The following is a 25,741-nucleotide window of genomic DNA, read 5'->3' on the forward strand; positions in this document are numbered from 1 at the left end:
GGATGCTAATGCTTAGATTGATGGTCTGTTGTAAAATCTTGCATTTTTCACAATTCATCACTGATATGATTAATAAAACAGCACTGTCATTCCTAAACACATACCTTGTTATAAGAAAGTGTTGTTTAAGGTCTTTGACCTCCCCTTAATCTAAATCTTAATAATTGAATTGAAAGACACAGTGCACTGTTTTGAACTTTTAACACTAGATTTAGTAAGTCATTCTACCAACAGCTGATTTTTCTATGAAATATGGCTAATAATCAGTTGTGATTTTAGCATGGTTTTTTGAGGAGTTTTATTGCATGTAAAGTAATCAGTATAAATAAAAAATATGTCTGTGAAGGTCCACGTCTTTACGGACGATGTTTTATTTGCAGTGATGTGCATAGACTTGCACAGAAATATGATCATGTATTGACTGCTGCTTTTTAGAGAAAATCTGGGTGATGCTTTAAACAGTTTGCAGTTGTTGACAAAGTAAATTGTAATTTGCATTGAACTAAACCGATTTTTTATTTTTTTGTGATCATGTTGCAGAAATGTTCTTTTTTTTAAGACTACAAAAAAAGATGTTTTTATCATGAGCAACTTTTATTTTTTAAACCAGTTTTTATGGTAAACAATAAAGGTTGGTAAACAATAAATGTTTAAAAAGTACATTTATACTAAAAGATCATTTAATTGTATGCATGTGTGGATAATAATAATAATATAAGACATGCTTTGTATCAGGGCTATTCAATTGCAGCCCGCCAATCATCTTAATCAAAAACACACAATTATGCCAAACAATAAAATACAATTTATACTTTATGTGAAGATTATTTTCAATTCACTTAAAGTAGCTGTACTGGTATAAAAAATGCTTAGAAAAGAGATTAAACATATTTAAAATATGTTTTTTTTCACATTAGTATGGAGGTTCAATGTGTAATCATGACAATATATATATATATATATATATATATATATATATATATATATATATATATATATATATATATATTTATATGCAATTAATTTGATTATAGATGTTGATTGATTTTACTGCTGAATATGCATTAAAATGTAATTTATTATATAATTATATCATTAATATCAATTCCTCATGGTTGCAAGTTGTTTATGTTTATATATTGCCTATCAGTTCTACACATCTTTTCATCTACACCGGATGTGTTGAACTAATAGTTTAAAAAATGTTTCTAGTTCATATTTTACAGCATGAATTCTCACATGTAAACCGGAGAGTGAAAGTATGAAGCGACAGCCCCGCCCCGCCAAGTAGGGCCCGAACTGATCACGTGGAATACAAACGGACCAATAGGAACGCGCGTTTATGGGGACGTCGCGAATTTTGAAACGGTTGCCAAACAAAACATTTGATCAATCCTACCGTCAAATTTACCTCCTTTCTCCGTTTCAGTGTAAGTATACTACCTTAAAATACTCTGTTAGATCGGTCCAGAATGAGAACATTGCGATTTAGTGCGTCAGCATGTTGATGGTCAATAACTAAATCAATAACACACGATTGTCAACAAGAGTTTAGCCGGATAGCTAGTGAGATGTTCGGCTAATAATCACAGTTCAAAATAATTCTGTCAAATAATGCTTTTAATGAAAGTTAAGATGTAGTTAATAGGATAAAACACTAGTTCAGATGCGGAAAGGGCCCCAGACATGGATGACTGTGTAACCTAAGATTATCTTTGAATGGTGTTTTGGGATGAGACTGAAGTGTGATGTTCCTGGAGATGTCAGTGCAGGACAGTGAGTGTGTTGTCCTGATGTGTCTCGTGTTGTTCAGTGTCAGAGATGGATGAAGAAGAGAGCACCGAGAGACAGATGCAGATCGCCATGCTGTGTCAGCGGCTGGCCAAGATCAAGAAGTTATACACTGATGGTAAGAACCTCAGATCTGGGGCATTCATTTGCCCAAACTTTAACCTGTTAACTGCCACCCGGCCCCTTGGTGGGACAACTACGTTTACTTCACTATATTACAATTAAATCCTAATCTAATCATGACAAACTATATATCGTTGGAAAGGTTTAAGACTCCTAAATATATATTATCTTTTTTATTATTTATTATGTAGGAAAAGTAATAGATTCATTTATGGCAAGAGTGCACCTCAAAAATCTACATCATAACAGGAGTTATGACCTTTGTCAAAAAAAAAAGGCTTCTTTGTTGCCTTTTTCTCGATCACATTTAGAAATCATCCGAAATTATATATCACTTGAAAACTTTAAATCTCAAAATTCATCCTTTGAAACCCATTTTAAGTTCAAACATTGCATTTCCATGAAAATGGCACATCAAAATCATGTTACAACATGTTTTCAGTCATGCATTATAAAAATGTAGGTTTGGAGCATGCACTTTCAAATCTATGTTCAAAAATCTTGAATCAATCTTGAAAAGTCATGTACATTCCTGTAGTTCTAGTAAGAATGTTTGTAAATATGACCAGCTCTTCTTTCAGAAAGACATCTCTGAAATGTCTAGTAATGATTCTGATCCAGTAATCTTGAAAGAATGTAAAGGTCAAGGAAATTCACAGGATCAAGAATCCTGGGAGTTAGTGAAGCAGAGCAGAACATCTCCAGCTTTTCTTCTGTACAGATGACACAGATCACATCAACCAGGCCATCAGCTCTCACTCTCCGGACGCCTGCCGGACGCTTCTGACCAGTCTGGAGAGGAAGGGCAATCCTCAGACAGACTCCGGCCTGCTCTCTAAACTCATCGACGGCTACACACGTGTCTTCTCCAGCATGCCGCTGGGCAAGTACAGCCAGATTGAGAGCTATGCCCAGATGCTGGTCAGATTCGCAGAGTTAAAGGTGTAAGTCATCTCCAGACTTGCAATTATAATTTCATTATTACAGATTATCTGAACATAACGATTCAGGAGTAGTTCACCCAGATGAGTAACTTGTCATTATTTACTCTTATATGGATCACTAAACAAAACTTTTTACATTATGAAATATACTTGAGAAAATAAAGACAGATTTTTAGTTTTGGGTGAACAATTTTTTTGTTAAATCAACAGATCTGCTATGAACAGCCAAACATTTCAGTGCATTTTTTTTTATTTAGTCTCTCTTTGTCAACAGCATCCAAGATGTAAATGATGCACAGGCTAGTTTTGACATAGCGAGATCGCACTGTAAGGATTTCGCCTTTGTTCACATTGCTTATGCTCAGTTTGAGCTTTTGCAAGGTAAGGGAACTTTAAAATCCAAAAAGGCATGTAGTGAGTTTCTGCCTCTGTCAGAAATGAGAACATGGGCATTAAGTTGCGTTCATTCTCCCCAGGTAACTTTAAGAAGTGCACTTTGATTCTTCAGAAGGCTTTTGAGATGAATGCTAAACCCAGGCGTGTTCTGGAGGCTGCGCTGAGGAATCTCAACGCAGGCAAACACCAGCTCCTCTCGCATGAAGATAAGGAGAACATCTCAGGTTAGTTCACTTCATCTCAACCACTTTTTACTGTGCTTTTTATGGAAGCCTTTTCCCGCTATAGAATAAAAAAAAATAAAGAACAAGAATTGCAAGATATAAACTCGCACCTTTGATTAAAAAATGTCAAATGTGAAAGAAAAAGTTGCAAAATTTGTGAAAATGTAGGTGTAAATTCCCCTTTAGATGGCTCTTATTAAGGGGAATTTTTAATTTGGGAGGGGAGTTTGGGTATTTTCTTGGACATTTTTAAACCACAATCATCCAACTGATTCCGTGTATCATTTGTTCTTTCGTTTTTCTAATTGAAACCAAAAATAAAAAAAGGACTTGTTTTTTTAAAATCTGTTTCCAAAACCAAAATGAAAAAAACGGATAACGAGCGTGTGCTTTTCAGTTTGGTGTTTTCGTCTGATACCAGTTAGTGACGGTCGTTCTTAAACAATTCGGTCATTTTAAACGAATCTTTAATGTGACTCGGGAAGAAGGAGTCGTCTCGGGAGTGATTCGTTCAGTCGTGCATGCGCAAAATTCTATAGTTTCTGTTCTGGAATTAATGTAGTTCACCTGTTTCTGTCAATGCAGTGGGAGCAGGAAAGAGAATTGATTAGTTCATCTCATGAGTCTTTCGGGTTTTCGAGTCGCTCCTCACGTGACAGACCCATAAGCTTTGACCATAGACTGGAGTTACCCTGGCAACAAATCTCTGTGTATATTATTACTATTATTATTATTTGTCTTTATGATTTTAAGTGTACTGCCTTAATGTTTTAATGTTTGTATTGTTTAATAATAATAATAATAATAAAGACTGTATAAAAGGCTTTATCCTATCATTCGTTCTTTTGTCACGTGACGTGACCGCATTGGATAGATGAATTTACACGCTTCCTTACAAACAGGTGCCTAGTCATTATTATTATTATCATCATCATCATTATTATAATTATTATTTACTCTTACAGTTACTGCATTTCTGAGCTTTTTACTTCTTACAGTTTATAAATGTACAAATTTATATCATAATGGTTATTTTCTATACACTGAATGTTGTAGCAAAGGTAATAATGAGTACTTATTAATGAGCACATATGATTATGATGGGTTTAATTTCCTTGATTTCTCTTCTTTGAACAACACTTTCAAAATTAATTGGATTAGACAGTGTTTATGTAATCCAAACTCAATATGGATTTTTATCCCCAATGACTACTTTTCCAAATTAGGTGGTCTCCCTTTCCTATTGATCTGTAATTATAATATTGCTAAAATCCCTTACAATTTAACCAAATTGCATAAACAGGCATTACTTGCATGGTCATTCATTTTTAAGCTTGTTGTTTCCTAGTTATTTAACTCAGAAGGTCTTATTTTAAGTCACAAAAAATTCTTATTTAAATGTAATTTTCCAGTTACTCCCAAAGAACTCTCCATCATCATGGACACTATTCCTAAAGGAGTTGTTACGCTTTCAAGGGACTCATAAGATCATCCAGCACATTATCTTTATCTTTAGACCCATTTGATAATCCAGTAGGAAAACTATGCTTTTTGTCACATGGAAGTGAAAAGTGATGTGTGTGAATCTCATTCTCACACACACACACACACACACACACACACACACACACACACACACACACACACACACACACACACACGCACAGCTATTTTGGAATGAATTCTCTAATGTTGTCTATCGCAGTGTGCTACAGGGTTTCTCTCTGCTTTTTAAGGATGTACTGTTTGGATTCTTTAATATTCAAAAAGACAAAATTAATGTATATTTCATTATTAACCTATTATGACTTCTTGCAAAATGTCATATTCACCGCAGTAAATTCACTCATCAAAATCCTTTATATATTGTTTTTTTAAAAAAGAGGCTCAACAGTATATCCAAACTATTTAATCTTCCAAAACTCTTAAGGCTGTTAAAAATGTTTTCAATGCTATTTAATATTTTTAATTTATTTTGTTAAAGCTTTCGTTTAATAATATTATATAGTAATATTTATTTTTATGTTTACATACGTCTGTAAATGGTGCTTTGCATGTAATGCCACTTCTTTGTATGCAATATTGACATTATCTGTACTTATCTTTGGTACCTTGGCATTAATAAAACGATAAAAAAAGAACTAATCAATTCTCTTTTCTGCTCCCACTGCATTGACAGAAACAGGTGAACTAGATTAATTCCAGAACAGAAACTATAGAATTTTGCGCATGTGCGACTGAACAAATCACTCGCGAGATGACTCGTTCTTCCCGAGTCACATTAAAGATTCGTTTAAAATGACTGAATGGTTCAACAACGACCGTCACTAACTGGCATCAGACGAAAACACCAAACTGAAACGCACACGCTCGTTATCCGTTTTTTTTTTTTTTTTTGATATTAGCACAAATTTGGAAATCGGAAAACAAAGCTTTATCCGTTTTTTTCATTTTGGTTTTGGAAACAGATTTAAAAAAAAAAGTTTGTCCATTTTTGGTTTCAATTAGAAAAACGAAAGAACGAATGAAACACGGATTCAACTGAAATGTTTCGTCACCCAATGTATTTGTGTTTTACAATTTATAATGTTGTTGATTAATATTTAATATTTATAGTTTGGGAATATTCTTAAAAAGAACTTTGCTTTCAAACTCTGAATTGAATTTATTTGAACTAAATAAGACAAGTAAACTGTGAGTAATATAAAAGTAGAATAGATAAATGGCAAGCAATGGTACAAACAAATACAGTAACGGAAACAACTAAAATGAGTAATATATACTGAATATATACACAGTAATATTCAGTTACAGAAATACCCCAGAAACTATGATCTAATTAGAGATATGCGGGTATCAAATTTTCCTGTTGTGATTAATTGCTCAGGCTTTTATCACGGTAAACGGTATTATCACGGTATCACATGTGTTCTGAATGACCGAATGCAATATTTTGTGTGCGGAACATAGGTACATATTCGTGTTTCCACACGAACATATTAAGTGGCGGAAGTCTCCGCGTTCAACGCAAATCCCGTATTTATTTATATTTTTCATTATATTTTATTATATGATATTGGTTTGAGACTGAGAGTATTTTATTTAGTGGAGAACTTTGCAGCAGTATTTTATTTCTTATTCTTTTTTATATATATTATATTAAAAAGTATTTTAAAAAAGTGTAAACAAATTGTTAAAAAAAGTTTATAGTAATAAACAACCTGCAGTTTAATGTTTGCATTTCTTTCCCTTACTGTACCGAAAATGAACCGAACTGTGACTTTAAAACCGAGGTACGTACTGAACCGGGATTTTTGCGTACCGTTACACCCCTAGTATTAGCTACATTTGCTACAGAAGTAATTAATCTTTGTTAAAAAATACAAGTCTTAGTTCGTTAGCTCATTAAATACCACAGCTGCAACTTTTGATTTCAACAACGTGCTATTAAATATTGTAATACCTAAGATTAATGAATGTTCAGAAGAATTTTTAATTGGCAGTTTATGTTAACTAATAAATTAACTAATGTTATCCAGTGAAGCCCTAATGTAAAGTGTGAATGAACAATAAAGAGTCAAAACACTTTCAAACAATATCTTGGGCATGTTGTAGTCAAGATTAAAATGTAAAAAAAGTTTTAAAATAAATAGCCTATTTAGTCTAAATATTTAAGTATTTGTTGCCGTGATTAACACCATAGCGAATCCACAAAATCTGAATGGCTGTTTAAATTATTTCAATGTTTTAGAAAGTAGCAGCTGCTTTATTTATGGGGTTTCCAGAGTAAAGGCTGCAGTTTAGCGCCATCTGCTGTCAGAGAGTGAATGTGCTTTCATCCAGCGTCTTCATCCACACTTTCAAGCAGCATACAGTTGTGGTGTGCAATTTGACTAGTTGATGAGAAAATGTATCTTAAAATGCATTCCAAATTCGGAATAATTTGTAATATATAATTATTCACGGTATTAAGAAGTGCCCACGATAACAATATTGTGCATATTAATTATCGTGATCTATCGCATTACAGAATATCGGCACATGTCTAGATCTAATTAACTTTAAAGTAATACTGTTTAGTCTTCAATGTATAAATAAACATTAATGACAGACGGCAGCATGTTTATTTAGGTTGCTGTCTCTTTAAGACCTCAAGCGTGGATCTAACTGCTACACAAAAGTTTTTTTTACATTCACTTAATAGCCTATATACCTACTATGTTCAACTGTTTACATGAATACTCTTCAAGATGGGTTTTTTGACATCATTTCGTATGTATTTGGCTGTTTACGCTAATAAGGCTCAACACAAATTCATTCTGTAGTCGCACGCTCTCAGATCTGGCTCTATGTGAATCCTGTAATGAATACTTTTGCTTTCTTTGAATCAAGCGTGTATTTTAAAAGCCTCGTGAATGTTTCTAGTGTCGGCACATGACGATGCACACGAGTCTGTGAGAAGCAGCTCCAGAAGATCAGACGAATCGTGTGACCTGCAGACCAGCAGCACTTTTCACCAGGGGTATGAAAACTTCTGTTCTTTCATGAGAATCCATGAGAACTGTGCAGACCTTATCGAATCAAGAAACATATTCAATATTATTAAAGTCTATAAAAAATATTGAAGAGACATTAAAAAAACTTTCTGACCCCAAACATTTGTAAGATTTAATTTATGTATGTACCTAGTAATCCACATTACTCACAATTTACATCCAGTTTTTGGTAAAGAATAGGTATTTGTCATGACAGGGTTTTTACCGTGAAAGAGTTGATGTTGACACACAGTCTGTATTCCAGGAGCGATCAGAGGTTCAGTCCACAAGACGAGAACATGCCTGTGTGGAGAGCAGCATCACAACACAGAAGAACAGCCATGGTACGATGTGACAAGACGTCCGGCCGTCAGCTAACTGCACTTGAAAGTGGAAACGGATAAACTTCCCTTCCTTCTTTTCTCTGTTCTTCCTGTAGGCAGAAAGACTTCCCATGGTGCCTCTCTCTGTCCCTGAAAACGAGAGCAGTGACTGTGACGGTGCTCAGAAACCAGAAGCTCCTGCTGCACACGCCGCTGCTTTCTCCAGGTCAGAGATGGCCACTCATAGATATCAGTCATTCAATTACTCTAATCCAGGGAACTAGGGATGTAATTGTTCCCTTTTTTTATGGATTTCCATATTTTCCTACAAGATGCGTGACCCACGTGAGTTGCATAAACACCGGAGAAAAGATGGCTAGGTTTACAAATACATTTACAATATGTATTTCACAAGTACAGTTGTATTATTCACCAGTTATACTTAAATTTTTATCATTTAACTATATCATTAATTAAATAACTATAATTATCACTTTCGCACTCAGTGGTAAATATGTTATAGTTATATGCACACACACACACACACACACACACACACACATTGTGCAGGACAGTGTTTGTATCAAAGTGTCACTTTGAGATGTAAAAAGCCCCAGTTATGCCAGCTTCTACTGTACTGTCACTACCACCCTATAAGCACAGAATCTGTCATCACTGGTGTGAAGCGCATCACGCTGTAAAAGTGTTCAGCTGACTCCTTTTATAGTCCCACTGTTTTACATGTCTTTGACCTTCATCAAGCGTTAGTGTTTGTTTTCTCCAGGCAGACAAGCGGTTCAAATATCCGCTCCACGTTCCCCCTGTGTTCCTCAAAGAAAGGCACTCCAGATGGGGACTCCTACAGTCTGTTAAACCTGAAGGTACTGTATGAGAGGTTTCCTTAAAGCAGACTAATGACTAATAGTAAACGTTCAGTATGTGTGTGCAGTCCTGAACAGCGTTGTTCTCTTTGTGCAGCTTCCTGTGATCAGTCCAGATCATCTGAGGAGAAACCCTGAAGAGGGCGACACCATCACAGCACTCCTGCAGAGAGCAGAGAGAAGAGAAACTGCTCGGACCGAAGGTGGCTCTTCACTAATATCATATCAGATATATGGGGATCCAGAATACTTGAGTATTAGTCTGCTTCTCAAACAGAGCCATCACCGGATTGGTGGCTTTGCTCAAGCAACTTTTTGTTGCAGTGCACTCTTTTCTGATGGATTTATGTCTTCTTTCTTTCACAGAAACCACTGACATCCATCAGCTCATCAGCACGAACTCTCCTGAAAGCTGTCAGATCTTCCTGAAAAACCTGGAGAAGAGAGGAGACCCTGCTTCGGACGCGGCGTTTCTCTCCAAGCTCCTGGACTGCTACTCTAAGGTGTTCGCCAGGTTTCCTTTGGCCAAGCACTGCAAAACAGAAAGCTATGCTCGAATGCTGGTGCGATACGCAGAGCTGAAGGGGTGAGTGGACTGCATGAAGTCTCATGTCAGCAGCTGATAATCCCGAGTCATTTATTCTTGGTCTCCTCTACAGGATTGAAGATCCAGAAGACGCTCCAGATCATTTCAGTATTGCCAGATCGCACAGTAAAGCTTTTGCGTTTGTGCATATCGCACACGCTCAGTTTGAGCTCTCACAAGGTAAAACATGTCTTGGTTTAGTAAGAATGTAAAAGTGCACTTCTATGCCTTTTTGTCCATTTTCGTTAGCTTTGCATGCAAGTGTTTGTCTGGATCACTTTCTGCAGGTACATGCTAAATTTAGCATCAGAGAAGATGGACCAAATATATTGATAACTTCTATTCTGTTGCATTTCTGGGTGTTTTTTTATATTGGGAAGTAGGATATTTTGACATGCATGGACTAAAACTGGATCATTTCTGTGGGCCTTTAAGAGTAAAGCTGCATGCTATTGCGGTGTGTTTAAAGCCAGTCTTCTTGAAATCTGTCAGGTAACTCTAGGAAGAGTAATTTGATTCTTCAGAAAGCGCTGAGCTCAAACGCACGGCCGGTTGAACTGCTGCGGACCGCCGTCAGAAACCTCAGCTCTGGTAAAACTCATCTGCTTCCTGCGGAGCATGAAGAGAGCGCTGCAGGTTCGTCTCACACTCTTCATGTTTTAGAGCTGTGTCTGTAGTGTTGTTTAGCTGCAGTGTATCTGCAGGTGTTTCACACTGACGGCTCTCGCTGGAGATCTGTCTGTCTCTGATCTACAGTCCAGATGTCCGTTAGTTTGAGGACAGATGTCATCAGAACAGATTTACATAGAAATCTATGAGCTCCAAAATACTTCAAGAACATTTTAACATTGAAAACTTTTTTGTCAAGGTGCAAGACTGAATGTATTGCTGTCGAGTTGAAATCAACTCATTTGTGTGTTTCAATATAATGCACAGAATTATACTTCCACAACTTTAATAATTCCCTGAAATCATATTATAGTCTTACAATATGGCCATTGTGTTACCATATTGTCTGCATGAGCCTTGTGCCCTGTTCATTAGCGTTAACAGCTACATTTAATAATTCATTAGTACGATTATTAAAAAAAAGAAAAAAGATTTATTTAGTCTATTTATGTACACATGAAGACTGACATCTTTGGTCCCTGCATCGTATTTTCACTATCTTACAGCAGATTTTAATTTTAATAATTTATTTTTTTGGCATTTTAATGTTGTGCTCCAAATCCAAACATTAAATTGTCTGCTCTGTTAATTATTACATATAAACCTAAACATGAGCATATTTAATATTGTGTATGGTTAGTTATTAAGGAAGCTGTCATTTTTCAGAAGCTTTAAGTGATTAACAGTGTACTTATTACACACAAACATGTTTAGGAGAACTTGACTATGAGACATTTCATACTTTTACAATATAAAACATTGATTTCTTATTGAGTATGTTCTAAGGAAACATGAAAAATGCTTGTTCAGAGAAGAATGATCCTAATGTTTTTGGTTTTGCAGAAAGTGTGGAAGCAGTGCGTGACAGAAAGGAAGAAGAAACTCCAGCGAAGGCTCCTGAGGAGCAGCGAAAGCCTCTTGTCAAGGAGACTTCGTCAGACTGGAAGATCCCTGCTCTCATCGACAGACATGAGTCTCCAGAGGTCTGCATACAGATCACGAGTTTGTGTTTGATACTTGAGCTCCGAATGATTCGAGTGCTTCATGATCAGTCTGTTTGTGACTCATTCAGGATCATAAAGCTCCCACAGTCCCTGGTTCCTCTTCATCCTCACTTCATGCTTTGAGAACACCTGCTCCCCCCAGAGTACAGCCCTCTTTCAGCTGTCAGACGCCCAACTACAGAGACCCCAGTGCAAACAGGTGAACCCCAGCCGAGCTCATGCACCGGACGTGGCCTTCACCTCTTCACCCTAACATGCCCTCCGTCTCTTTCTCTTCCTCACTAGTTTTGTGACTCCTGTGGTGAAGCAGCGGCCCGTGGTTGTGTCTGTTCCCTCCACGGCTCAGAAGATGGGTCACGCTCCGTTACCCTGCACCCCTCAGAGCCGGGTGTCCAGCGTCCCGCAGCCGTCACAGGTGAAGATATCACGAATATATCAGGAACATGAGACCATATAGACAGAACTACAACAGAGAAACCTAATTCTTTTATTGGACAGAAAAAGGGCATAGTTTGCTTTACTTCACATATTCGACCATTCAGATTTTTTTTTTTTTTTTCACAAAGCAGAGTTATCATTAACTTAACTAAAACCATTAATTAATAATTTTTTTTTTTAGGAAAAACAAAAACAGAAATAAAATTAAATATTAAAAACAAACTTTTTTTTGTTTTTGATATTTGCCAAGGAATTATTTGTTCAATTAATTATGTTGGCTTGGCAAAGCCAACATACTGTTATGCTATTTAAACTTCTTTTTATTATTATTATTTTTCTGAGACTAAAACGCTTCTCCTCCTAGGGCTTTAAAGCTACAAGCCCCAAACTCGGCAGACACCTGCAGCATAGGGTGGTGCTTTATGCTATATCTTTTCAGACTGATCAGACTTATAGTTTTTGTTTTATTAATTTTTAAACATCAATCTTCCATAGACTTCCATTGTCTGAGAAAAATCGCGCCCCTACTGTTTCAATACCCGTGAGAGGAGGAGGAGTCTGGCTTGGTTTCACTTTAAAATCGGTTAAAAATAAAGTAAATAATACAATTTCCTTCAAACTGACAAGCTAAACCAACATATCTGATTATTACAGAGGTTAGGGCTCATTAATAATTTATTTCTGGGCAGAGAGCAGTCAGAAAGACGAGACAAGAATCACTGCTGGTTAGCTGTCTCCACGGAGCTCACAACGAGCGAATTCATTCTTATTTAAGACCTTTTAAAAAATTTTTACGGCGATCGCACGCAACCTACCCGTTAGAACACACCAAGAGCTAGATTCAGATGTTTCTGAACTGTTTAAAGTAATAACGTGATATATTCGCGGCAGCCAACTGGCCGCGAGCTCGCGATGTATTCTCTGAACACTTGAAGTCCACATAGAGAATTTACAGCCTTTCACATTAAAACACTGCAGCGAAACGGCACAAAACAAGTAGAAGAATATATTATACACATGAAAATGAGTGTTTATATGTGCTTGTGAGATTTTCTCTGTCAGACTGAACGTCACAGCGATTGATCAGCGCTGCACCACAAAGCAGGGAACTACACTGCGACCAAAATGGTCACATATGCATCACTGATTATATTTGTACCTACTTATGTGTTATGCTATGATTTAATATGAGCATTTATTAAAACAGAAATGTGTATTTTAAGAATACGTTTTATAACGTGCTCCGAGCATTCAACACATCAAGTTGGCTTCAGCCCCTTCAGCGATGCGGGAAAGCTGAACTGAGCAGCTGGTGACTCGCGCTGTGTTCGGTGCGCACGAGAGAGAGACGCGTCTCACGGACAGCAACACTGAACCGAGCTCTCCTCAGGACGCTCACGAACGAACAAATACAAATCGCAGTTTAAATAAACAGAAAAAAAGAGCGAAAAGCGAAAGAGCTCAATTCAGCACCGCGGTGTTCTGGTGTTCAGAGCGAGCAAGCAGAGTCGCGTCTCAAAGTCTTCTTGCTTTTGTACCGACAACAAATACGTACAAAATATGTTGAAATACCCGTCTTGGAAAGTGTGTTCGAAAAATTATGTGGTTATGTCTTAAGTGAAAGAAAAGAGTTGCAAAAAAAATCGGATGTGTATCATGGATGCGTTTGTCTCTTAAAGTGACCGCGCCTAATTTACTAGCTCTGCTGTCAGTGTCTTTACTGTATGAAAATGAAAGTAAACCACTCACTGCTCTTGATTGAATTACTTTGTAGTTTTAACAAGAATTTATCCAAAGTCAATCCAAAAATCAGATAGAATTGTTTTACTAGTGGGTGCAGGCCACTAGTTCATTTATGTAAGTGAGTATGGCAAAATAGTGATCTGTGAAATATTATACCCAAAAAGTCTTCATACTGTAGGCTACCAGTGAAATTGATTAAAAATAAATAAATAATTAGGGACCTGACCATGTTTTGCTTAAGTGTTTCTTTCTTTAATTGCTAATGCAACCTTTTCACACCACAGACTGAACAGAATTAAGCATTGCTTGCTTAGTAACTGTTCAACAAAGTATTGATAGTTGTGTGAATATTGTCATACTGACAGTTGTCTGAAGTTTTGGTTGATTCCATTACATATCTTTTTATCAAAGTTATCCGACATTATCAAGATGAATTTGTTCTGAGTTATTGTCATATTTTATTACCAATTTCTAAACTACAGCAAATAAACTGTGATAATGTGAGAAATGTTGAAGGTGTCTGAATACATTTTGGTTTGATTGTGTATTTTATTTTACAGTGAAGACTATGCAGTGCTATTTTAAATTAACAAAAACAAACTTAAAAAATGTAAACATTATGTAAATAGCACAAATAAATAAATAGAATGAACATACAGTACAAATTAAACAATTTTAAACAGGGCCCACTGTACGACCTGCACCGGGGCCCCTCTAACCGCAGCTACAGGACGGAGCAATGCACTGTGTGTACTGTAAGACATAGAACAAGACATGTGCTTTAAAAGATGACAAGTAAAACAAAAAGCATATCTGTATGCAATACAGTTTCATTATTGTTCATTATTATCCAATAATTACTATAAATAATTTGTGCGACCAAATCAGGTTATGCACCAGTAACTGAAAAAGTTATTAGCACAAGAGCCACCAGTGGAAAAAGTTAGTGTAGTTCCTTGTGGTAAAGTCATTTATATATTTTTTAAGAGCTTCTTAAAATACAATATTACTCAGAATGCACACAATCCACCCTTTAGAACACAACAAGAGCAAAATCCAGGGGTTTTTGTGCCGTATATGTGTGCAAAATGCAATATTTGACATTGCGAAGGGAAAAAAAGTCACATGACAGCCGCGTTTCGGGGCGAGATCGGACAAATAAATACACATTTCATTCACACTGACAAGCTAAACCAACATATGTTATTATTATTGGGTCAGATCTCATTAATAAATTATGTCTCACACAATCCACCCAATAGAACACAACAAGAGCAGAATTCAGGTGTTTTTGAGCTGTGTATGTGTGCAAAATGAAATATCAGCGCAATACAGCTTATGAATACTAGAAGGAAAAAAAGTCACGACAGCCTTTTAAATTAAAACAGTGCAGCGAATCAACACAAAACAATTAGAAGAATATATTATAGAGATCAAAATGAGTGCTTGTTTGATCTTTTTGTCTTAGGTGAAAATAACATCCATCTCCCCAGCTTCAGAGGACAGTGATTCTGGCTTTTCATCGGTAGATCGGACAAATCAAGTACACGATTATTTCAAAATTCATAATAGCTTGGCGAATATAAACGAAAGCAGCCACGTGAACATAAACTGTTGAGAAATAAATCGATTATGAAAAAAATATGACGGATTGAATATTAAAAGAGGCTGCATTTACCAGCTGCTTTCAGTATGTTGTCCACACGATGGCGCCACAGGATAAATACTAAATACTTCAAGATATATTCAGAGACAAAGCAGTTCGTACAAGTGAATACATAAATATCCTATTTTCAAGTAAATTATGAGTCCTTCTGTGAGTACTTTTATATACACAACATGAAAATAGATAACTTATATAGTGTCCCTTCTTTAATTTTTCAGTAATGTGTGATAACTTGAGAAATATGTTGTCAGTACTATTAAAATAAAATCAAATTGAATGGTATTTAGGAGATTAGTTTTTTTTAGGAGATTTAGTTTTTGCATTATTACTATATTGGGCCTTTATTGAAGTTTATTGAAAAAAATAATGAATATTTATAAATGTTTTATTTATGCACATTAATAAATTAGAAATATTACATGAGTTTGAATGAGTTTAAATTGATTAGAAAGAAGCAAAAGTTTGATAGTTATCTATTTTCATGTTGTGCATATAATAGTACTCACAAAAGGACTCATAATTTACTTGAAAAGATACATGTCCATTGTGTAACTGCATCATCTATACAAACCCCTTATGATCACCTTGATTTAAACTGCATTGTTTCAGTTATCTTGTGTGTCGTTGCCCACAACGCGACGGTGACAGGACTGTGAAATACATACACGAGAAAAATATGCATGACTTATTTCACATCCAGCTAGACCACCCTGTCGTAGCTGTTATCATAGCCTAGGCTTTTTATTAGAAAAGAAAACAGCAAAGGACCATGGAAAAAGACTGTTGCAGGTGTACTTTTTAATGGTATTATTTTTATTTTATTTGCAGCGGGGCAACTCAAGAATATTAGGCACACAAGTACTGTGGCTCTTTTGCCCCATGGCCAAGATGGCCAAGCCAACATCAAAGTTAGTTCACTAACTTTTAATTCTAGTTTAACTTGAAGTACAAATAAACTAGAACAAATAAATAATGCAGCAGTTAAAGTGAAAACATTTGAACTAAGATGACAATGAATTTTTTTTTTAATTTTTAAGTTTTAAAGTCAGTGTGATATGCCTTGAGCAAATGGTAATCACATTTCTTGAGCTGTTCCTTCAAGAGACCTCCATAAATAATTCAGTTAAAACCAATGAAGGAGAGACCTATGGCAAGCCATTTTAACATTCATTAATTTGCAGAATATGAAGATGTAGATATCTACAGGTCAGTTGTTTTATTAGTTCAAATGAAATCCTTACAGTTTACTGGTGAAAACCTTTCATGTCAACAATTACATTAGCATACACAGAAGTCCAGTTCAAAATAAAAGACTGTATTTCAACTGATAAAAACTTTTTTCCTTTTATTCTTGATATCTTTAATTGCATTTTCAGTAGTAACATTTTGCAAAGTGTCATATCCTTGTAAGCCCATCTGACTTTGCAAGCCTATTTGTCTTAATATTTTTTATGTCCATACAGTAAACCCCAACAACAGAACAAGAGTAGAATAGAGGGATCAGAGGTTAATGATGTCTATCATGTAATATAATGTTCATTCAGTAATCCCGTCTGTCAGAGCTGATGTGCTCGGGCTGATCGCGTTGAGTGGATTAAACGTGAGCTTATCGAGCTTTAGAGACCTGAATTTATCCATCCAGGATTGATCTGGGTCATGAGATGTGGCTGTGTACTAGATAAAGGGCTTGTGTGGATATCATGTTGCTCTTGGCTTTATTTCTGCCTCCTTTTGTGTGAAATGTTGAATAAATGTAACAATCTGCGATCTTTGACTCTCAGACCCCCGCCTCTGCTTTCTCTAACGAGTCCATCACAATCAAAGGCAAACAGTTCTTCATTTTCAAGATGATCGGCCGCGGCGGGTCCAGTAAGGTACGGGTCAAATACTGCATGGCTGTGTTTTCTGAGTGATTCATTGATATCTGATCCATCGTGTGTGTGTGTGTGTGTGTGTGTTTCCAGGTGTATCAGGTGTTTGACCAGAAGAAGCACGCGTATGCTGTGAAGTATGTGAATCTAGAGGAGGCCGACGCTCAGGCCGTGGAGAGCTACAGGAATGAGATCCAGCACTTGAATCATCTTCAGCAGTACAGCGATCAGATCATTAAACTCTATGACTAGTGAGTGTGTTGTGCTCAGAAACCGTGCCCTAGCTGCTCGGGTGTGCTCCTGATCACGTGACTTCCTCTCGCTCGCAGTGAGATCACCAGCAGCTACATCTACATGCTGATGGAGTGCGGTCACCTGGATCTCAACACCTGGCTGCGCAGCCGCAAGTCCGTCAACCCTCTGGACAGGAAGTGCTACTGGAGGAACATGCTGGAGGCGGTGCACACCATCCACAAACACGGTGACATGAGCCGTTCAACTAGATCTTGTTTAGCAGTAACAGTGTCTTATCATTCTTAATTCAAGATATTGTTGCTTAAGAAGCAAAATAAGATAAGCTATTTAGTGAAGTGAGTTTATGCTTTAAACAAGAAAAAAATATCTTCTAATGCAGTAAGAAAAATAACCCTGTTTTCCTTTCGAGTTACATTTATTTTTCTAACCACATTGGCAGATGTTATTTTTTTCATGCATAAACACTCTTAATGTCTTTGTTTTGCATACAGTAACAAGACTTAATGTCTTATTAATGTTTCTTGATTTAATAATGTTTAGATATTTGCATATGTGCAAGTCTCTATTTTATTAACAAATTTAACAGAAAAAGTTCAATTTAAAGGCAAAGCAAGATATTTTCTTTCTTTCTTGTTGTAAGCACAAACTCAGTTAATTTAATATTCTTCAGAAAACAAGACTTTATTTCTTTTTTTCTCCACTCAACTAAGAATTCTTAGATATTTTTACTGGAAAATAACAAAAATGTTAAGTGACTAAGCAAAAATGCTAAACTCTGTTGAAATGTAATCCAGTTTCTTTCTGTTCATCTGTTTAATTGATTAATTTCTTGGTGTTTCTCATCTGAAGGTATCATCCACAGTGATTTAAAGCCAGCTAATTTTGTGATTGTGGATGCGTCGCTGAAGCTGATCGACTTTGGGATCGCTAACCGCATCCAGCCTGACGTGACCAGCATCATGAAGGACTCGCAGGTCTGGACACGACTGATCTCGTCTCACACACGGTAGATCTCTAGCCTGTTCTGTGTTGATTTACTCGCTCTCATGACGTCCGTCAGGTGGGGACTCTGAACTACATGCCACCAGAGGCCATCAAAGACACGTCCTCCAATGGGAAGCCAGGGTCAAAGGTGAGAAGACTCAGATGTGTATATACTCCTTTCAGGAAGTGTGTATAACGGTAGATTACACCATGTGATCCCATCATCCTCTGCTCTTCAGATCAGTGCTAAAGGAGACGTGTGGTCTCTGGGGTGTATCCTGTACTGCATGACTTACGGAAAGACTCCGTTCCAGAACATCACCAATCAGATCAGCAAAATCCATGCCATCATAGACCCGTCCCACCAGATCGACTTCCCCGATATCCCTGAGAAGGACCTGCTGGATGTGCTGAAGGTGCGTTCGGCTGTGCTCAGCAGTGGTTTGTTTAATGACCCCTAGTTAGTGCTCACTGTCTGTCTGTCTGTTCTCTGTTTCAGAGGTGTTTGGTTCGCAATCCTAGAGAGAGGATTTCTATCTCAGAGCTGCTCGATCATCCGTACCTGCAGCTGCGACCTGAGCCAGGTACACACTACAGCCTGCCCAAATCTCACATCAGTCAAGTCATGACGCCTTCCCCTTAACATCCTCAACTCAAGATACATTTACTCGAGATGCTAAATGAAGGGAAAAGTCTTGTTTTCTGAGAAAATTAACAATTAAGGGATTTTAAAACAAGATCAAGTATGTGTCTTCAGGAAGGAAGATTTGTTTTCCCTTTGAATTAAACTGCAAAAGGGAGTCGGTCCCATAGAAATTAAATGTTAAAATGCCCAACTTTAGAGCAGGAAAAAACATGTTTTCAGCCTGGTGCAAAAAATGATTTTGGTCTATAAAGCTAATTTTGCCCTTCATGACAACCGTCAGGGGGGTGATTTTATTTTTATAAATGATCCGTTTGAATTATATTAAGACTCCGCGCACTTTTGGTTTCAAAAACTCTCTTCAGAAACCTACGGGTCTTCATTTCTTTATATGTAAAACTTTTGACAGTGTTAAATATTATTATTATTATTATTATTATTATTTTTTTTTTTTTTTTAAGCAATGTTATATATTTAACCTTTTACTAAATTTGTTGTATCTGATTACTCAACATGCATAAAGCACATTTTGTGTGTTTTAATATGGGGATGATTGTTCTGTATATCCTCACATCCAGCAGAAGCGAGTGCTGGTGATCTGAAGAGGATCCTCAATGAACTGGCAGCTCTTCAGTCTCCCAACAGCATCGCCAGAGCTGCTAGTGTAAGTGATGATCAGTCATTCATACAGCACACTGGACCATTGATCAACAAAGGCTAAATAAAACACTTACTAAGGAAGTATAGCGGATTACTTGAAACAACACTCTCTCTGTTACTGCTGCAGAACCTGGCCAAGATGTGCAACAGCGGGAGGAAGTTAGATGTCTCGGAGTGTGTGAAAGTGTCCAGTCAGCCGCTGTGGAAATGACGAGGATGACTCGAGCCACTCGAGCCAAACAAGACAAGAGTCTCGCAGCATGAACGAGCTGTCAGTCAAACCGCTCTCACTAGCAGCCATCGAGCTCAACGCCTCCCTCCAGATGTGTTCATTTCTTCCTGTGTCTGATTTTATTTGACATGACAAATAAACACACCTTGTCAGGTATAATCCTAATGTGGTACTCTTCTGTAACTCTAATATTGCAAAATGACAGGTGTTTTCACGGCCACCTCATTAGTCAGTGTTTATTGTCTTGATGCCGTTTCGTCAGAATGCATGATTACTTCTCATCAGTGGATTAAAATACTTCCTACATTTTGCATTTATATAATATTCTTGAAGGTCTCTCCTGGAATATTCCTCCAGAACAAATCCCTCACAAAATGATGTCTTCCTGTGTGATGATGTCATCAGGGAATTTAATTTGGTTTAAGATCTACCAAAAAAGATTGTTGGCACGAAAACCATAATGACTGAAACAATAATCTCTCCCAAAAATGTGCTGTTTGAAACATTTTAGTTTGTGATATGATTAAAGACCACTAACAAATACATTTGCATGTGTAATATTTTATTATATATAAGCACATATGCATTAGTTTACCCAAACATTTTAATTCTATCATCATTTACTCACCCTCTGCTTATTCCAAACCTGTACAAGTTTCTTTCTTCTGTTGAACACAAAAGAAGATTCTTCGAAGAATGTTGATTGACTTCCATTGTAGGAAAGAATAAATAAATACAATGGAAGTCAGTGGCTGCCGTCAGCTGTCGGGTTACCATCATTCTGCATAATATATATTTTATGTTCAACAGAAGAAAGAAACTCGTATAGGTTTGGAGCAAGTGGAGGGTGGGTAAATAATGACATATTTACATTTTTAGGCGAACTATCCCTTTAAGGGGTTAAAAATAATGACAACAAATAAAGTTTTTTTTTTTCCTTTAACGAAGCCTACATAAATTCTGGATTTATTTGTCAAGTAATTTCGTGAATTGTAATATTACAAGATCAAATGATCTTTTAATAAACGATTCGAACATTATGGTCTTGACTCAAACTCTAGTGAGCGCCCTACCTAGACAGCATTGTCTTCCATAACTAATCATGGCCAACACTTTTCCATTTTTTATTTTTATTTATTGGAAGTATAAACAATTAAATACAGCATTGGATGACATTTTAAATACAGAAAATAATATAGGAAGACAGAAAAAATAAATAAGACTAAATAGATTAAACGAAGAAATACAGAGGAAGTAAATCAAAATTACCTAACGTTCAGCAGATCATTATACAGTTTTACAAATTGGACACTTTTTTTTTGTTATTAATATTTTCTAGTGTTATTATCAACCAAAACGGCATTATATGTCTAGTAGGGGACTGTATAAAAACAGTTGAACCACGACACGCTTGTGACGTACCCTGTCAATCAAAACTCCTCCCACTCGTCCGGCCAATCAGAGCGGCGCTCGTCCATGTCAGGACTGACGTCAAAGCTCTTCCTGCTTGGTTTCCAGTGCAATGGCGGCGACGCGTCTGTTTCTGAGAGCTTCACCCGTTAAGTCCTCGTTAACCGGGTTAACCGGAGGCGTGCGAGGCAGTTTGGGGCTAACTCTGCTGAAACTGTGCCCTGACTGCACAGCCCAGCCGACAGCGCCGAGGAGACATGCAGCGCACTTCACCTTTCACCCTGACCCTGTTCCCACTCAGTACGGTAATGCCCTTGTGCACACTACAGTGAGCTGAGCTCAGGAGACAAGATCTCGGGATCAATAACACTCATAATACACAAGTCTGTTTGTCACAATAATGCTTGGCATGTCTGAGGTCATTGGGTTAACGTTAGTTTGCTAAGTTTGAACGAGCACATCATCTCTCAGAAGCTGGATGGGAACATTTATATGAAAAGACTGATTAGTTGTGTTAAAAGCCTAAAAATGATATTTTATGACAGTTGCCTTTATTAACACAGTCAAAACAATATCTTAAGTCATACTTGTATGTCATATTCGTATTATATGAGTACAGTATCCAGAACTGCTCACATGCATTATCCCTGCTTATCAATATAATAGAAATGACTGTATTTTGTTACACATTTTCCACATAAAATGAAAACGAGTAGAACATTACTGCTTTTTAATGCTGCTGTTTTAATTTTAATTTTTAAATTATAGTTTCATAATTAATGAAGGTGCTACAGTCCAACAGGCTAAATTGTCAAAATTAAGCTAATAATGCATGCACAGATTTGTATATTATGCTGTCTAAAAACCGATATTGACCAAAATGACACAATCAACATCTCTGTGGTTGGTAATTTGCAGACCTTTTTGCTAAATGATTATATATTTAAACAGGTCGTGACCTGCCTTATGTTGCCTAATGTTTGTATGTTTCCTGAGGTTCACTTATAGTGTTAGTAATATACATATATATCAGTGCAGTAGCTATGTGCATATAAACCAACAATACCTGTATTGCCAATGCATCTGAAAACCGAAAGCAAAGCAGCAAACCCTCCTCTGACATCTCCTAGCTGTCTGTATAACAGAAGAGTGTGTGTTTCTAGCTGACACTAGTGTGTGATTGACAGGCCCCACACAGAAGATGAATTTATTCCAGGCTGTGACCAGTGCCCTGGACAACACGCTGGCCGGTGACCCCACCGCAGGTACGAGCTCCACCTGAAGGACTTCAGCGCTTCGGCCGATGCGATTATTAACCCTTCTCTCTCCTGCAGTGATCTTTGGTGAGGATGTGGCGTTCGGTGGGGTGTTTCGATGCACAGTCGGCCTCAGAGATAAATACGGTGAGTCTTCTTGAGTGTGTGGAGTGCTCACACTAGATGGCAGCACAGTTAAACCTGCCTAGAGACTGAGTTTAGACTCAAACAGCTGCTTACTGTTCACTTCAAACAGAAGAAGTACACGGCTGAGTGTGAGTGCTGTCAGCTGGAAATATAAACTTCAAATGTCTCCAAACTTCATTTTGAAATTTGAAATGTTCTGTTTTTGTGAGAATGAGCAAATAATGAGTCAACAAAGAGATGATAATTAAAGGTATTTATTAAATAAAAACTACAACTCAAACCATAAACAATGTTTCCGTTACCTGAAATAAAATAAACACACAAAAAACATTCTCATTTATAGTTCTCATTAAGTACTAAGTTAAGTAAAACTAAATATTTTTATAAGCTATATAGACCCAATTTAAATAAACTGATAAAAATGAATTGCTAAACCTTTAATTAGAATTAACAGAAAATATAAAAAATAAAATCTAACTCGGCATATTATCAGAAGCTATAACAGTGCATCAGTGATACTAGAATAACAGATCACTTTGTTCATCACACTGGAAGTCAGGCTGAGTGCATTGCATTGTGGGATGCAGTAATCATGCAGTGTGTCTGTTGTATTCTGCACATTTGGCCATTTAGTGTCTTAATTAGTTGTATGTTAATCGTCATATAAAGAGGTGTTCAGTGTCTGTGCATTTGCTGCTAAAATTAATAATATTTTAAATATTAGAAAAGTTATTAAAACTGTAAAAATATCACTATTACTGTTTTTACTGTATTTTAACTCAGCCTTGAGTGTTGGAAAGCATTGGAAAATGTTACAAATAAAATGGTAAAAGTTTAAATTCTTGCTTTTGGTTAATGAGATGATTCTGATGACACATAAATACAAGGTGTTTACTGTATAAATATTGTTTAAATATTACGTTGCTTTCTTTCATCTTGAATCCTGTCAGTTCTAATGTTTTATCTAAAAGACATCTGACTTGTTTAATATAGAAACGGCATTAAAAACAGGTTATTTTCTTTGTTGTAACCAGCTTGTTCTCTTATCTGGTGTGATATGCACTTGACATCTTGATTATTTGCGTTCTCCTCTGAATATTCATGCACAAACTGCACTGTTAAAGCTCCTCTGAACCAGATCTAATGTGTGCTTTCAGTAGAACATCATCATGTCTGTGCATTTGAGCTCTTTGTCATTCATTTTGTTGCACTTCATCAATTATGCAAGAGTAAATGAAGCATATTCAGATTGAACAGAACACTCTCTACAGTTTTCACAAGACATAAATAGTTAAATCATGCGGCCGCATAGAGGCAGGAAACAGGAGGAAAACAGACATTATGGTAATGATTAAAAACACAACTGGTTTTGGACACAAGTGCTATGTATAGAGACACTCGGTGGTGTTTTGATATAAACACGGATGTGCGACTCCAGCATGACTCCCGCCACGTGGCTGCCTTTTGTTCGTTATTGACGTCAGATGTGTTGACCTTTGAGAGGGATCATTATTTTCCGCGCTGTCTCGTTAGACAGGAACAGGGTTTTCGTGGCACTCATTTGAGAGCGTCTCTGCCCTCTTTCCCGCGCGGTGCAGGTGCAGCTCAACATGTGAAAGACTGACGCACACACGCCGTAATGCAGTGCCACCGCTGACCGTCTCAACACACGGCTGCTTTCTGTGAAGTGGATTACTGACTGCGACCAGTAAACACTGTATTATCTCTGAAAATGTCCATCAGCAGCTTGTTGAATGCATTCCTTATTCAACAAAGAAGCTTTTTCAATTCGATTCGACTAAAACGTTGAAATGACCAGCAAACTCCTCTTCTTTTGCATTATTTAAAGGATCATGTCCTGTAAAGATGGCACGTTTGTTCACACTATTCATGGAAACATCGATGCCAAGAAAGAACCACCTTTATTTATCTTTAAGAGTGAAGGATCTCAGAAATGTGTCTCCGATGGCAAAATCATGGCCAAAATCGTACAGCGTTCAATGCATCATGACAGCTTGCTACTTTGACATTATAACTTTATTACTGTGAAATGCAACTTTGGCTTGTTTTCATCAACTGTGAAAGGAGTCGGTGATTTTGTGGTAATTGAATTGTACCCAGAACAATCCTTTAGCTGCTTGTACTGTGTGTTGTGTAGAAAGAGTTTGACGTGTGATTTCACAGAAGCATCTCGTCTTCAGTTATTCTTGATGTGTTCGTGTAGCTTCAGAGGAAGAGACGGTCATGTGCTCTGCTATGAATGAAAATGTAATATAGAGACTATTTCATGTGGTTCTTCACTGCTTTCAAGGGTGGAAAACAGACTTTGTTTTTGTGTTTTCCTGATCTTGTTTATGTTTACCCTGTTTTGTCTTGTAATATAATTCTATTATGAAAAAAGCAGCAGGTTTTATGGTTTGAGGTTAATGCTTTCTGCTTTGTACTACATAATATAAAAACCATAAAATATCGTAAAAAATATTAAAAACACACAGTCTGCAGAAGCATCACGGCCCATGTTTGCGTTTGTTTTTGTTGTGATTAAAGGCCTGCTCATTAAGACTGGTTTGAGTGTGGAGTAGGTCAACATGTACCTGTTCTGTCCTCAGGTAAGGACCGTGTGTTTAACACCCCGCTGTGTGAGCAAGGCATCGTGGGTTTCGGGATCGGCGCAGCTGCAGCGGGAGCCACCGCTATCGCAGAGATTCAGTTTGCTGACTACATTTACCCAGCGTTTGATCAGGTCCGCTTGTTTTTTTCAAGTCTTTTTGTTTAAATAAACATTTTCCTGGATATTTAATATAATTAAATAGTGTTAGTTCACCCAGAAAATAAATAAATAAATGCCATCACCTGCTTGTTCCAAACATGTATTTCCAAACCCATATTTTCATTCATCTCAGAAATAGAAATGCAGGTATTATTAATGAAACCTGAGATATTTCTGTGTTGTTACACTA

The 25,741-nt window shown here is 36.9% G+C and overlaps 2 protein-coding genes across 4 annotated transcripts in view; both read left to right on the forward strand.

Annotated features, from left to right (window-relative positions):
- The first annotated feature begins 1,309 nt into the window (after window positions 1-1,309).
- Window positions 1,310-20,062, forward strand: LOC132102711 (dual specificity protein kinase Ttk-like). 3 transcript variants are annotated; one of them, XM_059507328.1, is made up of 25 exons: window positions 1,310-1,430; window positions 1,814-1,909; window positions 2,636-2,858; window positions 3,133-3,239; window positions 3,335-3,478; window positions 7,904-8,000; window positions 8,279-8,357; window positions 8,453-8,562; window positions 9,121-9,217; window positions 9,315-9,420; window positions 9,584-9,803; window positions 9,877-9,983; window positions 10,296-10,439; window positions 11,316-11,455; window positions 11,545-11,675; window positions 11,762-11,891; window positions 17,105-17,197; window positions 17,288-17,445; window positions 17,524-17,675; window positions 18,299-18,423; window positions 18,510-18,581; window positions 18,673-18,849; window positions 18,933-19,017; window positions 19,655-19,740; window positions 19,864-20,062. In XM_059507328.1, the coding sequence occupies exons 1-25, from the start codon at window positions 1,343-1,345 to the stop codon at window positions 19,945-19,947; spliced, it is 3,051 nt and encodes a 1,016-aa protein (XP_059363311.1). In that variant the 5' UTR covers window positions 1,310-1,342; the 3' UTR covers window positions 19,948-20,062. The 3 variants fall into 3 exon arrangements, with proteins under 3 accessions (XP_059363311.1, XP_059363312.1, XP_059363313.1); XM_059507329.1 differs by having other exon boundaries at window positions 19,658-19,740; XM_059507330.1 differs by having other exon boundaries at window positions 8,453-8,545; window positions 9,110-9,217.
- A 1,380-nt stretch (window positions 20,063-21,442) lies between these two features.
- Window positions 21,443-25,741, forward strand: part of LOC132102717 (2-oxoisovalerate dehydrogenase subunit beta, mitochondrial-like) — a 486,592-nt gene continuing 482,293 nt past the window's right edge. Inside the window, exons 1-4 of the mRNA XM_059507337.1 lie at window positions 21,443-21,683; window positions 22,566-22,643; window positions 22,713-22,781; window positions 25,391-25,524. Coding sequence (XP_059363320.1) covers window positions 21,491-21,683; window positions 22,566-22,643; window positions 22,713-22,781; window positions 25,391-25,524 — 474 coding nt within the window. The 5' untranslated portion in view covers window positions 21,443-21,490. The remainder of the gene's footprint in view (window positions 21,684-22,565; window positions 22,644-22,712; window positions 22,782-25,390; window positions 25,525-25,741) is intronic.

The sequence above is a fragment of the Carassius carassius genome, chromosome 24, assembly GCF_963082965.1.
Source record: "Carassius carassius chromosome 24, fCarCar2.1, whole genome shotgun sequence".
NCBI classification, from domain to species: Eukaryota; Metazoa; Chordata; class Actinopteri; order Cypriniformes; family Cyprinidae; genus Carassius; species Carassius carassius.

Bases quoted from the DNA above. Each gene is read 5' to 3' on its own strand.
- LOC132102711 (XM_059507328.1), top strand. From the start codon at position 1,343: ATGGGGACGTCGCGAATTTTGAAACGGTTGCCAAACAAAACATTTGAT. The intron at 11,892-17,104 runs GTGAAGATATCA...TTTGACTCTCAG, and splicing joins GCGTCCCGCAGCCGTCACAG to ACCCCCGCCTCTGCTTTCTC. The intron at 18,582-18,672 runs GTGAGAAGACTC...TCTGCTCTTCAG, and splicing joins ATGGGAAGCCAGGGTCAAAG to ATCAGTGCTAAAGGAGACGT.